General features: G+C 38.0%; 1 protein-coding gene across 1 annotated transcript; it reads right to left on the reverse strand.

Moving 5' to 3' along the window:
- Nucleotides 1-842: 842 nt before the first annotated feature.
- LINGO2 (leucine rich repeat and Ig domain containing 2) lies at nt 843-2,696 on the reverse strand (the record flags this gene model as incomplete). The annotated part of the gene is made up of 1 exon (XM_084224843.1): nt 843-2,696. Exon 1 carries the CDS (start codon nt 2,661-2,663, stop codon nt 843-845), a length of 1,821 nt encoding a protein of 606 aa, XP_084080969.1. The 5' UTR covers nt 2,664-2,696.
- Between the last annotated feature and the right edge of the window lie 14,013 nt (nt 2,697-16,709).

Here is a 16,709-nt window from a genome sequence, read left to right on the forward strand (position 1 = left end):
GGTTGCCTTCCCTGTGTGAGAACCAGGGCTGCATTACAGTAAACTGGTCCAGTGTGATATCACAGATATAAAAAATATTCCATTCTGTATCAAAACTAGGCACATGCCTTATATTTATATGAAGAGTAGATCGACAGAGTTGAGTGGTTTTGCTCTCAACTATTCAGCTCTGGCCTTCTACACGAGGAGAAAAATATCTTATATTATTTCTAATTAGTAACTACAAGGATCTAATTTGGGTTTTTATGGTAGTTAAAAGATGGGTGACATCACACTTGGGTCAGTATTGGTGGATATCTAAAAGTACAACCTCTCATTTGTATTGCTTCAAAATGTACACAGTATAGATGTAGATTAAAAAAAAAAAAAGCTACCAATTTTTTTTGTTGTGTTGAACCAACTAGAAGGGAGGATGCAAAGTTTTACCAAATGAGATATATGGATACAAATTTCATTGTAGAGTGTGGTTTAGACAAATGTGTCTTTTCCTTTAAGTATGTAAATCCTACACTGTAGGTTTTTTTCTTTTCCTTTTGTAGCAGTAGAAAATGTTGAACAATTGTCCATGAGCATGAGCCAGTGGTTCATTGCTGATATCCCCAGAATGCCAATATTTGCAATGCAAACAGTTAGTACAATTTCCCAGTTCTATGAAAGGCCCTGACACATCTGCCTCAAGGTCTGGAGGCTCTGTTGTATAACCACAAATAGTCTTTCCATTTTCATATAACCTTTTGATACACTGACAGCTGCATTAAGCTGCTTCTGCCTAGCAATTCCACATGCCAGGCTGTTTTAATTGGTTTTAATGCCACAGAAAAAGCACTGCTAGCAGAATACCATCAAATCATTTTCATATTGAACCTTCGTGGTCCAGAAACCTCCCCTTCAACCACAGCACCATTGTTTTTGCGAGGGACATATTCAAGGTCAATGCTGGTTTTGTGTTTGCCTTTCCCTCGGCTCCACACAAAAAGAAGAAGGAAACAAAATAAAACCACTCCAAGGAATGTGAAACAGCCCATAGCTGTGGACACCAATATTGTCTTAAGGTCCAGAGAGTAGCTGTTCGCATTAGTTCCGTTAGAACTTGTGTCGTTGGAGTCTGTCATATACATAGGGGTCCTGTTGGCATAAAGGAAGCGGTCTGAAGTAAACCCCTTTACTGTCAGGGAGGCCGAGTAGGTGTCATTCCCAGCTGCATTACTTGCGATACAGACATAGATCCCAGTGTCCTGGTCTTGGGCAAATCGGATCTCCAGGGTGCCATCTCCCAGCACAGTGGCTCTACCGTTTGATTTAGTTGTGATCAGCCTCCGGCGTGGGGTAACCCAGGAGATGGTAGGCTGTGGGTCGCCTTCGGCATTGCACATCAGCTGCACGGTCTGTCCTTCCTCCACTACCAGGTACTGCAACTTCTTGTCTTGTATCTTGGGCTTCTTACAGGTGAAATAGAAGGAGAGAGCTGTGCTGTGAAAGTCTCTGAATGACCTTTCTCTGACACTGTCTGGGCCAGCACACATTGGTGGCTCACCACCAAACTGTAAGGTGGGCTGCCGCTGCAAAATCCAAAGAAGACGACAGTCACAGGCCAGAGGGTTGTTGTTAATGCAGAGGACCTCAAGGCTTTTGGAGGAATGGAATACATTCTCTTCTAGGGTTTCTAACAGGTTTTGGGACACGTTAAGCACGCGTAGGAATCGGAGCCCTTGGAAAGCATGTGGTTCAATGGTGCGCAGCTGTGCCCCCACCATGTGGATCTCCTGCAGGCGCACTAAATCCGACAGCATGCCTGCCTCGATGGTGCTGATGGGGTTGTAGGAGAGGTTGAGATGTGTCAGGTAAACCAGATGTTTAAAAGCAGAGTAAGGTACTGCAGACAGGTTGGTGTTTGTGATGGATAGAGAAGTCAGGTTGAGACCGTACAGGCTGTTGGCTGGCAGCATGTCCAGGAGGGGCCAGGCCTCTATCTGCAGGTCCTTCAGGCGAAACAGTCTTTTAAAGGCGTACGCCGGCAAAGCATTAATGTTGAGCTGTTTCAAATGCAGGCTGATGAGGTTGTGGAGGTGAGAAAGAGCTTCTGTTGGTACGGCTGTGAGGTTGCATCTCTCCAGGGTGAGCTGCTCCAGGCTAAGCAGCCCACTGAAGGCCCTGTGTGATATATACACCAAATCATTGTCCCCAACCTCCAGGGATTTTAGGTTATGCAGATCTTGAAACATGTAGTCCAGCAAAATGACAATCTTGTTTTCACTTATATCAAGCTTTGTTAAGTTTGACAACCCAGTGAACACCCCAAGGGGGACCAGCTTCAGACGGTTTCCTTTCAGCCTCAAGGAGCGCAAGTTGAAGAGATTGTTAAAAGCTCCAGGCTCAACATTGGAGACAATATTGTCGCTGAGGTCAATCTCCTCCAGCAACGGGTATGATGTGAATTCCTCAGGGTTAACGCTTTTCAGTCGGTTCTTGCTGAGGTCCAAGATTTTGGTCTCAATGGGAATGCCTTCTGGGATGGACATCAGACGTCTTCGGTGACAGCTGACAGACTTGTTCTGTGCTGAGCATTCACAGCGGGCTGGGCAGCCCACAGTGGGGCTTGTGAAGACAAGCAGCACAGCCAGACCCAGGAACAGCTGCCAGCATGATAGAGCTGTGTGACGCATGACTCCACTGATCTGGGCTACCCCTCCGTCACGGGCCTGTGGGGTGAGGATGGGAAAGGGGAGATGTTAAGTCTGCAGAAAAAGAACAGTACCATTGCAAAGCAAATGCATGTGTTTTTGTACTGAACAAATCAATAAAACCTAATGTGAATGGCATGACCTACATAAAAGCAGATTTTACTTCAATATCATAGGGCTAGTCAAAGGATTTGTGTATCCATCATTTACCTCCAGATGTTGGTGAAGACAAAACAGCTTTTCCTACTGCAAACAGTAGAAGACTTTTCAGTCTTTTCTCAATCTCAGTAGGTTTCCTCATGACAGTTCTATAATTAACCCAGAGATAAATACCATACACTTAGCAAAAAAGGGCTAATAGCATTTGCGATAAGTTTACAGCATTGAGGTGATATGAAACTAAGCTTTTGCCTCCCATTAGTATTTTAAGACAAATCTTAATGATGTATTATAATCAAGAAAAGGAGCTCCTTGACAATGAAAAGATTCCTTTTATCATTTCTTGAATATATTACAGCTATAAAGAGATGAAGCTTGTTCATGCATACACATACACAATGGCTCAGATGAGGAAGGAAGAACTGGTGCATCTCTGATTAGAATTTGTAATAGGTCAAATTGACTCTTTGCTTTTTACTGCAGGGAGATATTTTGTGTGACTGTTTAGAACCCAAGATCCAAGAGACATTCGCAGAATACATCTCTGTGCTTCCAAGACATATAAACTAGTTTTAGGAAGACAAAAACAAGGTAAGATGAGCTGTCTCTGTTTAAGCAGGGCAATGTCCAAAGAAGCACCACAGATTTAATGAATATCCAAGTTTGTAAAGCGTTTATTAATTCCTGACTTCAGATTAAAATTGAGGATAGAAGAAGACAAGATACCTTCTACTAAATTAGCTACTCTTCTCCAAACGATGTACTTTTCAGGTTTAGTCACCAAAGGCAAGAGACTTTTTCTAAGTCTACTTAGAAGCTACGAAATGAAGACAAACAATAACCCATTTCAAAAGAAGAAGAAGAAAAGGATATAGGTGTTCATCAAAGGAAGGTGTGTTTGAGGTGTTCAGAGTAAAGCAAACTGCAAGCAAGGACCATAGAAGTGCCTTAACTCCTATGGTACAGCCATCTTGATGAGGCTGAGGTATAGTGCTGGGATACAGGCTTCATAATATTAATAAGCCTTATAATGGGCCTCAGGCTTGTGATGCCTTTTCTGCACTGTTTAATTTGGGCTTAATTTTAATTCTACTTGTAAAAATACTTAAATAACTCCCACCAATAACTACCTCTTGGATCTCCACAGATGGCTATGGCCCATCTGCTCCAAGGCACAATGACAAAATTACCCAATAGCCAAGAATCCACTTATCTGTTTCTTTGGGCTTTGTGAATCATCTGGCTACTGCGTAAGAAATTTGTAAATTGGATTTGAGTCAATTATTTTTTTTGTCTATGTGCTGTCACATGGATTGTAACATGAAAGAAATCCTCCCATTCACAGAGGATAAATTCATTTTAAAAAATGTGGTATAACTAAATTGATGAGGCAATCCGATAGCTCCTTGAGCAAATAAGCTGTTTGAAATAAGCTGACATCAGATTAGTCCTGTGAAAATCACAGACTGATGAAAAAGAAAGTTCCACCAGTAACTCTGGTACGGCAACATTGTCCTCCTCTGGTACACAACTTGGAACATAACTCACAAATCATCCTTCCTGACGGAGAAGAGTTGCACTCTCAAACTGTGGAAGATCAGAACAGTGGAGGTTCAAGATGCAAGAAAAAGAGCAGCTATTTGGATCTATTGATCTTATTGTATCTAAAAAATTTCTAAACAGGAACCATGAGGTTTGGATTGTATGCATTTGTACTGTTGTAACTGGACTGAGAAATAAACAGCTGTTGTGCTCTGACTGTTAAAAACTAAACTGAGTGAAAAAGCATTTATTTTGGAACTTCATAAAAATTGTGTTCTTTGACTGACCAGACATGAATGATGCACATATTACTCCTCTCACAACTCTGTGGAAAAATTTCGCTCGACTGGTGTGGCTTTGTATTTCCATTTTTACACTTTATGCAGAGACTATTAATGTGAGGCACACTGCATGCTGGTTTTGACATATAGACTGGAGACTGGATGAAAATTACTCTGTATTATATTACCTATAAAAGCACATTTCCACTTTGTTCTAGAAGGACAACCTACTGAGATTCAGTTTCCCCCTTAAATTGTAGTCTTGCAAGTAACTATTGCTAGTTATCTCCAGCTGTGACAAAGGTTTTCAGAGATAAACTTCACTTCATTAGGCACTAACTTAAAACTGGAAACCAATAGGGACTCTGAGTTAGGTGTTTTCAATGCATTTAGATCAGAGAAGCTTCTTGGTGCTCTGATCATTACTTTCAGAGCTCAGTCTGTGAGGTTAGTGCTTTCATAGTGATACTTCTACCATGCAGGGATTTCATTTCCTACCGTATCCATCTAATAATGTATGAAGCACAAAGTAAACAGGTTCAGTGGAAGATTAGCACTCCTGGAGTGTTTGGTTTAGATAGTGAAAATATGAAACACTTGTTGCAGCTATCCAACCCACCTGGTAACTAAAACTTCTGATGAGTACAAAGTAGAAGGCAGACAGTATTAAAGCTGATAAAAGGCTTTTTTGACTGTGGCTGGAATATAGAAAAAGGAATTCAAAAATTAACAGTAGTCTTCTGCAAAGGTATGTGGACAGATAATAAGATAGATACATATTTATCTGTAAGGATGGATGCATGTGTGTGTATGCACTTGAAAGGAAGCACGATTCAGGACTGAGATATAATCTGGAGTGGTTAATTTCAATAAGGACAAATAATAAATTGTATTTAATATCAAGTCAGAAAAACAAAGATTAGGTGTATCAATAAGTACAGATTAGAAAAAAGCATAAATTAAATTTATTACAATTTTCATTGACCCAGATGATACTACCATTCTTTCTGCTAACCAAATCTGTGACTATATCCTTCACTTTGAACTGCTCTATGGAAAAATGACTTTATCTTCATGATGCAAAAAATGTAACCTTATCTCCAGCTAAGGTAAAAAGGACTAGCAAGTAAAACATGCGGCACAAGGTGAGTTTTGGGAGAAGCCTAGAGTGAATTTTATGATCTATTGCATATGGTCCCCATTTGAATTTAGTGAATATAAAGTTGTATTTTCAGGACATGTCCAGTACCATCACTAGCTAGGCCTACATTGTGCCTCCAGTCTAAATGAACATTTTGAAATGATACAGTTTCATCTGTAAAATACATTCCTTGTCAATGTGATCACAATTATTTGTTAGTATACATCCGTTAATCAAAAATGCTACATTAAAAAGAGAGAAATTATGCTATTAAAAGATATTCTTTACTGCAAGATGATTTCTTGAAGCGAAAAATTGTTTTCTGCATTTCTTTAGACTTGTGGGATGTTAATTAACTGGCGACTTCACTGGCACAGGGCTGAATTGTTAGTGTCAGTGTTCAACATGATGATTTTCATTCCTGCTTAAACAACCAGCACTACATACTTTATCTTTGGCAGTGTAGGGTATTCCCTCTAAACAACTGCAGCATTGTTATTTTTTGCTTCCCTCTCTTCATTATGATACATACAAGATGGTAAGGTGTATGCGTGCAACTATGTACACACACACACAGAAAAATGTAAGCTAGAAGTATAGTCTCACTGATCTGTGATTGTACCATGCCTTGCACTACGCAGTAGTCCTCTAAAATTGTACCTTATTAGATGAAAATTCAAAAAACATAAATTATTTTGAACTAAGAGTTTTTCTATGTTTGAATGTGAATGAAAAGGTATAAAATTGTTTTCCTGACCTTTCTGAGGTATTTGTCATGCTTTGAAAGACTCTGGGAAATGAAATATATGAAGGAGTTGTTTATTAAAAAATGAAAATAAACTAATTGCCTTCTTTTGTCTTTCTCAGGCTCTGTTCTTTAAGTCCAAAGTCATCAGTCAAGTTACTGTTGGCTGATACTCTTTTTTAAAAGAGGACCCTATTCAAAGTTCAGCTATGCAATTATGAAAACTCATTAAAGTTATTAGTTAATAGTTCTGTGTGATCTCACCCAAAACAGCCATTACTACTTTGAAATGCAAATCAGATTTTACAAAGTTCTGAAGCTTTGAATCCTCCCAAAAGCGCTTTACGAGAATGTAATGTAAATTCAAAAACTATAATTAAAAAAAAGTAAAAAACAACCCAATGATGTCCTAGAATGCAGTGCAATTCTAAATACCATGTATAGGAATGTGCCAAATAATACATGTATTACACATTTTTTCAGTTCTCCCTCAGACTAATTTTGAAGCCTTTAGAACTGAAAGTGAGACTGCACTTGACTGTGGTCCTTTCCATCTGATGCTGTGTCCCGTCTGCATTGTATGGGACATAGCTTTAGCCAGAAAGGGTGAGAGTCATAAGATCTGTTTTTGTCATTAGCTGCATTATCATCACTTGATGCTCTGACTTGGTAGTTTTGATCTCACCTTTCCCACCCCTTTTCCAGCCTTTCAGACAAAAACACACCACAGTGGATCATATCAGAGATGAAAATTTTGTCTGATGGTCACTTAGTAATTTACATTCTAAAAGCCCCTTTACAAAAACATACTGTATTCAATAAATGTTCTAGGATTAAATGTTGCATGACAAAACAGACTTGTACTGATTATTCACTTAAATACTACCAGGTAATCCTGAGAACCAGGTGAACTACCTGTTTGAAAAGGGTTTGCTGGGTTGACCCTGACTGGACACTGGGTGCCCACTGAATCTGTTCTACCACCGCCCTCCTAAACAGGACAGGGCAGAAAAAAGTATAAAAAAAGGTTCACACATTGAAATAAAGCAGGGGGAGAGCGCTCACCAGTTACCACCACAGGCATAACAGACTTAGCCAAGAGAAATTAGTTTCATTTATTACCAATTAAATCAGAGTAAGATAGTGAGGAAAAAACCTCAAATTGTAAAACACCTGCCCCTCTTTTTCTCTCCTCTTTTTCTGGGCTCGACTTCACTTCATCTTTTCTCCCTTTTCTGTATGGTAGTAGAGGGTTTTGGGAAATGGGAGCTGCAGTCAGTTCATCACATTGCCTCTGTCACTCCTCATACTCTTCCCCTGCTCCAGAATGGGGTCTTCTCCACAGGAGACAGTCCTCAATGAATTTCTCCAGCATGTGTCCCTCTCTTGCACAGTATGCAGTCCTCCAAGATGGATATTTTTTCAGACTGTGTTTAGGGATAGTAAATTGTTCCGCCTATATAAGATTGTTTCTCCCATGAATGCTAAATTTTAGCATTGCTGTATTTTAAAGTAGGGAGCAGATACTGAGGAATATAAATGTTTCTGTCTTTGTATGGCTGTCATCATCTTTCACACTTCAGCAAGCAGTAAGCCAAAGCCATTGTTCAAGTCTTTGCAGTAAAACACCTTTGCTCGTGTGCTGAGCAGACAGATACTGAATGAGGGCAGGTAAAACTACTGAACTTCTGTGCTGCAAAATTTTGCCCAGCTTAGTGTGGTTTGGTAAATTTTCTATTCACAGCTTTATCTCTCAAGTACCTGTTGCATTTATGTTGGAAGAGCACATGGTCTAGCTTTCTTGAACTCTGCTTTGGTGCTGCACCAGACCAGGTAAGGGCAGGAAGGGTAAGTAACTTTGGCAGGTGGACTATACCCAAGGTACCAATGGTGGGAAGTGTTGCCCAGGAGATGAAAGGAAGATGAAAAACAAACTGAGATGGTTTTAGGGACAGCCAAATGACACATGAAAATATGGGACATTTAGAAATGTTCTTGTGGTGGTACACAATGCCACTAGGAGAATGAATGAAATCCTGACTATGTCATTTTCTGACCCGACTGTGCAATTTAGACATTCCCATCATATGTTCTTTCAATGTTAGAGCTAGTTTGTAAAAGCAAAGGCTTTGCCTCATCAGGTCTCGTGCCTGAAATTTTTCTAAGCTTAGTGTATTGCTCCCAAATTCTATCACAGACTAAGACTGCCTATATACTCTAAAAAGGATGGTTTTTCTTTAAAGCAGAGCATCTCCGAAATTGTTCGAATGAACCTAGGTTTCTACTTTCCCTGTCTCTTTGATGAAGCCTTTGTGCTTATGCAGAGATTTTGTTCTCCTTTCCTTTATTGATCTCTTAAACATTTCAGCATTTAAATAAACTGTAAAACATTAAGTAGCTATCTGGATTCCAATAATAAATAGATTTAAAAATCCTTGAATAACAGCAGCAGCAGCAACACTAGTCTGATAATTCATTGAATTGGAAGCAAAGTTTTGATTCAATTATTCTGCAATTCTAGGATCATTCTCATCTACTAAGTCATCAGCAAAACTTCATGAGCTACTATCAACTCAGAAATTACAGTCAAGTAGCATTTTTTTTCAGAAGAAAATATTGAGATTCAGGTCATTGAAAAAGTCATAATACAGAACTAGGAAACAAAAGCAAAAAAGGCAAATAGAGCAACATTCTTTATTAGCTAATCCAGTAGAATTATTTTAAGATTGCTTAAAATATTTGTATCAGGTGTTTTAAAACTAAACAAGTGGGTATAGTTTTCACCCCAAATACTTATATTTTTGTCTGATTCAAAGTGAAAGAATCACGAGTTCCAAAACAAAGAAGGTAAGAAAATCACAGTGACAAATTCATGTAATTACACAAATTATCTGTACAAGTCTTTGAAGCCCACATTCTCCAAATTAAGCAAAGAAATGAAGCCATCACTACACCCTCTGTATTTAAACCAATGTTTTAAAGATTAATTTAAACATTTCTTTCAGTTTTCACAGATAAAGTGAACCTCAGGAAGAAATCTGAAGGAAAAATAATAAATCTTAAGGATTGTCTTGCAGGAGACATTTCATGCATAAGTAACAGGAAAAGTAAGTGGAAATGTTTGCAAGAATTATGAACACTTCCACTGACATTTCCACTGACCTTGCTGCTAAGTTGGAGGGGAAGAGATTTATGAAAAGCTGATAGGAACAATTACATGAAGGGATATAAAAGATGCTTGGATGTAAAATAAAATTCAGACTTTTTTGGTGTAGGTTAATGATTTAAATCAATCATTAAGGGAGGATCATACCCACACAATTAACTACCTTATAAAAATTGAAAATATTTGCATAGAAACACCTTCTAACAAAGAATTCCTAGTTGAATAAATTAAAGAATTACTGTGAATAACAGTTCTCTTCTACATCTATTGCTTCTGAATGCAGAAGCAGATTTTTGAAAGGTAGAGTTAAAATTTCTTTTGTAAAGTTCACTTAGTTCTATTAAATTGTATTCCTATTTCACTATAAAAAGTGATGTCACTAAGAGATAATTGTTCAGTGGCAAAGATCAGAACAACATAATCACCATGACAATAAATGTGTTGCTATGATAATGCAATAATAGAGAAAGAGAGCTTGTACCTCTGAAAACAGTACAGCTCCTAAGTAGTTGGTACTGCATTTTGTTAGGGCTCCATAGTATTGGAAGACCACCCTCCTGTTGTAGCTAAACTTCATCCCTAGACCTGATGTTTAGTATCTATGCATGGTAGCCCCCCTGAGTGATATGTGTCTTCAAAAACAATGCATGAGCCCACATTTTTATGAAGTTGATTTATCTTAAGTGTTACAAAGCAAAATTCCATTGCACTCTCTTTCATTGATGATTGTTGCAAGATTTTAGTGTTCCAAATACGGAGAAAAACCTTTCGCAGGGTGATAGTATTTGGAAGGTGATGTTGAAAGGTGAAGTTATTGTAGTACAGGAGGGTAAATACTATGACAACAAGTTGTTACTCTTGGAGAATGCAGCAGACCAAAAATGTAAATATTTGGGAAAAGATTAAAAATCTCTTGCAAGTTGGGATTCATTACTTCAAAGCAGATCTTATGTTTTTAGTGTGTCTAGGCAGGTGAATCTTAAAATTCTTTGCTGCCACAAACAGGACTGGTGGGAGAATGTGGAAGTGTTAAATACTATACTTGCTTTTCATATCTGCTGAATAAATTAATTGAAGACTAAAACAGTATGAAGGCTAACTGCATTGATTAAAGTTACAAAGTTTTTTCAGCAACAATTCTACATTAAAAGTTTATCTTCCTCTTGAAGAAGGCAGTCTTTCTTCTAAAAGTGTCTGGGCATAACAGAGCAGATGATGCCACTGCAGCCTGAACAATATCTCATATGTAGAAAAACATGGATGGGATTTCCTCTTAAGTGTTAATTCTAACATCCATCAACTTCTCACCTTTAATGAGTGAAGATGTCAATAACAGAAAGTTACTGAAAAGAAAGGAAGCTGCTTTTTAAATCTGGATTGGTAGCAGACTTTTGAGGGCCAGTGAATTCAAGCATACTTGAATTCCACTTCAGTAATCCAACTAGGAAGCCACAATCAATCTGCACTATATCTAGATCATAATAAGAAACATTCTTGGTATAGCCTGTTATAGATGGATGTTTCCTTCAAATATGTGAATATTTAAGTCCAGAGAGCTCTGCTGTAGCAGTAATATGCTGACTTCCACCTTTTGGAAAAAGAGGCTCTCATTGGTAACCTTAACAATATCTTTTGCAAGCTTCTACCCTTTGGCGTAATTTCCTTTTTGTTAGCTTTAAAAGCAAGCATTCTTATTTGTTATCTTGCCCACACATGAAAGCTAGGTGACAATGACCTTTTCCTGTTAAGAGAGGCAAACAGATTAGTGTGCCATTAGCAGCTGAGAACTTTTTCCCTAGCAGCTCTATGTTTGCACAGGACAAAAGTGAAACCAAAAGTACTTCAGAGAGTATGGGCTTGGCAGAGTTAATTCTAGCGCTGACCCCATAGTCCTGTGATTACTGTCATCGGAAAGGGTTTCAAACTATTTAATCTACTGACATGAGTCCCTGCAGGTTTATTTTAAATTTTTTTAAATTTTTTTAAATTTTAATTATTTTTATTTTTATTTTTATTTTTATTTTTATTTTTATTTTTATTTTTATTTTTATTTTTATTTTTATTTTTATTTATTGTTCTTATTTTATTTTTATTTTTAATGGCAGCAACACAGGGTCTGGTGACAAATCATGGTATGCAGAGGCTAAAGTGTATGGAGAATGTGCCCCGGAAAGATAAAAGATCATTTAATTAGTAGTACAAGGGCTGTTTCTTCAGAAAACGGTTCAAAGGATCTTTAGCCAAAGGGTCTGAATGCTTACACCTGTATTTTTAGGAAACATTTTTGTTAAGTACATCTGAAAAAAGCACGTGCATTTTACAAGGGTAGCATTAATCTGTCCTACCTAGAGGTGTATAGAGTTTAAATTGTTTGAAAATAGCTTAAAATTGAATTAAAATGGAAAGCTGAAGAAATTGAAACCAATATATTTTCTTTTGTACTAAGACAAGAATCTCAAAAGTATAGCAAAGCTGCAACAAATTATTTCAGTACTACTCATCTGGCTAACACAAGAAAAAAAATGAGACCCATCCTGTGTTATTTTCTCACGCCTTAATAAGCCTGTTTGCAGCAGTTATTTTTGTATCTTTCACTGAAACCCCATCAGACAAAGCAAGGTGTGTTTTCTTGGAGATTATCTTCATTCCATCACACACAAGGCCTTCACAGTACAACCTTGCAGCAAGCTGCTGACCTATCTGCTGCTGCTCTTTTTGACTGCAGGGGAAGACAAAGTCTGGAAAGATAGTACAAATGCTGCAGCATAATATTTGGAACATCATAAATAAGCAAAAGGAAATGAGTACAGTTCTTAGTCCTTGCCAGAAGGCCCTCAGTTCATATTATGGTTTCTAATTCAGAGTGGCTATTTTAGCAGAAAATTGTGGTCAGCATTTGAGGTGGCACAATGGAAAGAAGGGATATATTTCAACACATTGGCCAACAGTAACTGGGCATGTGTGAAGAAATTTCATGATAGATTTAACTGAAGTCACTTAATAGCTCAGATAAGGAAGATACCTTTGGGACAGCTGCACAAAACCACTGCACTTTGAATTAAAATAGAGTTGATTATAATTTATACAATTGAGAGAAGAAGAGAATAGCAAACTGCCTTGGAGATTCCCTGTTTGATAAAGGCATTCCTAAAATATACTTAGACTCAATATCAGCCCGCAGATGGATTGAGGTAGGGCATTTGGAAATAAGACCTGACATGTTTGCAGGTGGACAAGACAAAACCATTAATCTCTGCTTTATTCATACTCATACTCCATGAATGTTACTTCAGATATTTACTGGTGTCAGATGACCTAAGAACTCAGCCTCTGTGTTCAGCAAAAAAGGAACAGAAAGAGATACAATGTGGAAGACACCAAGCAGATGTAATTTGGTAGTCAGATTTTTTTTCAGCTGATCAGTAGTAATTAAGCCCTTGATTTGAGCCTGATCCCTTGCAGAGCTCTTAGTGTCACAGCAGTGTTGTAGGTAGCTTCCAAGTGATGCAGACAGAAATTTACTAACTCTTCTATGCTTCACAGACAAATTACTCATCACAAATGAAACCTATTCTTCTGAGAATTTACAGTTGCCAATTTGCTTTAAATCTCTACCCATATTTGCTATGGTATCAGAAGCAACTTTCCAAATCCTGGCAATGTAGACCTCTTACCTCAGTGCTTTTTTTGACTTGGTATTTATAAATTTATTCAGAAAAAAGGCACTTCCTAAGAAACTTCACCTCATCCAGTTAGTATGAAATCTAATGAAAACAATTTTTGTACAAGACAGAGCCTCTGCTACTAGTGTGTATTTGGTTAACATTTTCTTCAATTACTAGCAGAAGATGGCTAATACTTAAAAAATATGCTAAATATATTTATTTTCCTGGTTTATCAAGATAAAGGGATTAGAAAGCACAGCTTTCCAGACTGAATTTACTCAGCTGTCCTATTGTGCTAGCACCAGTTACAAAGGTAGTTGTGTATAGTTTTTAAGCTAGTAAATGTTTTTTTTCTTTCTTAAGTTTCCATAAGAACACAGTCTATGTCTATGTAACCTTGCTGCTTCCTCAAGAAACTGACTTATCACATTATCAGTGGATGGTGCCGTGTCCTAAAGTTGTCCTGATCTATGTGTGATGCCCAGAGGCTGATGCCAGTCAGAAGACACTTGACTTACAAAGAGCTGGTGCAAAACTACAAGCACTCTGGCTGCTGCAGGGTCCAGTACCTAGTACAAGCTCATCTACAGACTTACAGTCCCTGGGAAGATCTGCAACAGCTCTTTATAGTGCTGCTGTACATCTCTCATCAAGGTGAGGAGTAAACCTCAACTACGCCCATATCATATTTGCAGGGCTTTTTTCTTGGTTTAGATCTACAGACTTCAGCTCAAAGATGGTGATCTAGGTTATATTTTCTTCCAGACTCTACAGATGTACAGTGAAAGTCTACAAAAAACAAAAGCCTTTTTCTTTTGAAATTATTTTATCATTTGAAAACTTTGAAAACTTTTTTCTCAGTGAATTTTTTTCCTCAAATTGTTTTTTCCTCAAAACATTTTCCAAACTGCTATAGTTCATTAAAACAACAATATTCTGTCTAGCAACAGTTTCAATGAATAATTTCAACCATTTCATTCATACTAGGACTCACAAAGATGCACATATGCTTAGATGTCCTTAAAGGAGAGAAGTATCTATACCATCTGTATTAACACTCTACAAAACTAATGTACTTGTCCTTGTCCTAAATAAAATTAATGCTAGGATAGCTTTCTATTGCCAGAGCACTTTCAAATGGCCTAAATTTAAAAAAAAAAAAAAAAAAAAAAGCTTGAGTCTGCATGAATATCTCTCCATAATGATGTCTCCATTTTATTCCTAATTAAAAGCTTATTAATATCAAAGACAATTGTAAGAAACCCAGATGAGACCATATCATTTGGGATTTTAAAACTGAAGGTACTCGCCCTGTCAACTCAAAATCCTTTATTCAAAAACTACTGTAGGTGTTGCGTGAAATAAAGTATACTACAGCAAGCATTGATGTACCTTTTTATGCAGGCTGTATGTGATTTTTTCATCCTTTCTGTTAGTTTCTAGCTCTGAAAAGTAACTTAAGTCACAGAGTAATCAGAAACATCAAACTGGAAGAGATCTGAAATAATTCTCAAAAGCACTGCACATTTTCAGCATTACTGGTGCATGGGGGTAGGAAGGGGTATGCAACAAAGGAGGATACATGAATAGAAAGGACAGTATTGGAGCTGTGAGGTCTTCCAGCATCTCCTCCAAGAGATCCTGCATATCTGTGTAAATTTTGAGCAGACAATATATAAATGCAAAATCTCTGTAGTGGCTAAGATAAAAAAAGAGAGACATTTATTTACCTTGTATGCTGAGGTATGAATAATATAAATATTATGTCCTTTGAATCTATAGGTGAAAGGATATCCTCAAAGGGAAGGATATCCTCAAAGGAATGGATGCTAATGATGTCCCTTTGTTCTGAAACATATAATATTACTTTCTCTAAACTACTTGCCAGTAAGTTATAATTCACCTAATTTAAAAAATTCACAGTAGTTTTAAGCTTTACTACTTATCACAATGACAAATATTGCTAAAATTATTTAGAATTCAAGAATAATCATAAAACCAGTGTTTATTTGAATGCATAGGTACAAGGGTGATATCAATTAGATGGAAAATGAGATGTTCTTTTCAGGCGGTTCCTGAACAAGGGCTGTGATTTTTCCAATCATGGAGTCATAAAATCTCTCAAGTTGAATTAAACTAATAAGGATCATTGAGTTCAACTCCTCATTTCTCATAGAATGGCTAAAACTGAATCACAAGAGTAAGAGCATCATCCTGGTAATTTGTGAACGCTGATAGGCCTGGTGCTGTGTGCACTTCCCTGCAGACCCTGTTCCAGCGATCAGCCACCTTCTCAGTGAAGAATTTTTTCCTATTCAGTCTGAACTTTCCCTAATGGAGCTTCATTCCATTTTCTTGTGTCCTATCACTGATCACCAAAGGGAGGAGACGGAGACGAGCAGCTTTGCCTCTGCTGCCTCCCATGAGGAAGGTTTAGACTACGATGGGGTCACTCATTCTTCTCTTCCCCATGCTGAACAAGCCAGGTGACCTCAGTCATTCCTCCAAAATCTTAACCCTCAAGACCTATCACCATCTTGAACACCCTCCTCTGGACACACTCTAATGATTTGTTGTCCTCCTCCTTGCACTGCAGCACCCAGAACTGCCCCCAGCCCTCGAGGTGAGGCTGCCCCAGTGCAGAGCAGGGCAGGACAATCCCCTTGATGCTGTGCCTGATGCACCCCAGGACACGGGGCCCTCCTGGGTACCAGGGCACTGCTGGGTCATGTCCAACTTGTAATCAACCCAGATACACAGATCTCTTTCTGCAGAGATGAAATCTCTTCTCCTCCAGTTCAGAGGTATAATCAGGATTACTCTGTCCTTATTATTCTGGCACTTGCTCTTAAATTTCACATGGTTGGTGACAGGCCAGATCTCTAGTCTATCCAGATTTCTCTGTAATGCCTCTCTTCCCTTGAGGGAGTCCTAGCTTAGTACTATTGGCAAACTCATTTAAGATACACTTGATTCCTGCATCCAGAGACTTTATGAAAACATTAAAGAGCACTGGCCCTAAAGTCGAGCACAGGGAAATCCCACAAGTATAGCCAATACTGCTGTTTAAACCCAACTCACCACCCAGTTTCTTATCCAAAATATTATGGACTTTTCTAGCAGTGTGGTGGACATTTTGTCCACAATGACACTGTGTGAGACAGTGTAAAATTTTGCAAAAATTCAAAAATCCCATATGAACTACTACTTTATCCATGGGCACTAAGACCCAGCTCTGTAAATCTAGCAAGGAAATTAAAAATGAAAACCTTCTTTTTCCTATGGGATATTAATTTAAATTACTTTGTCTTCAGAAATAATTAACTGGA

Source organism: Fringilla coelebs, assembly GCF_963513975.1.
Source record: "Fringilla coelebs genome assembly, chromosome: Z".
NCBI lineage: Eukaryota > Metazoa > Chordata > Aves > Passeriformes > Fringillidae > Fringilla > Fringilla coelebs.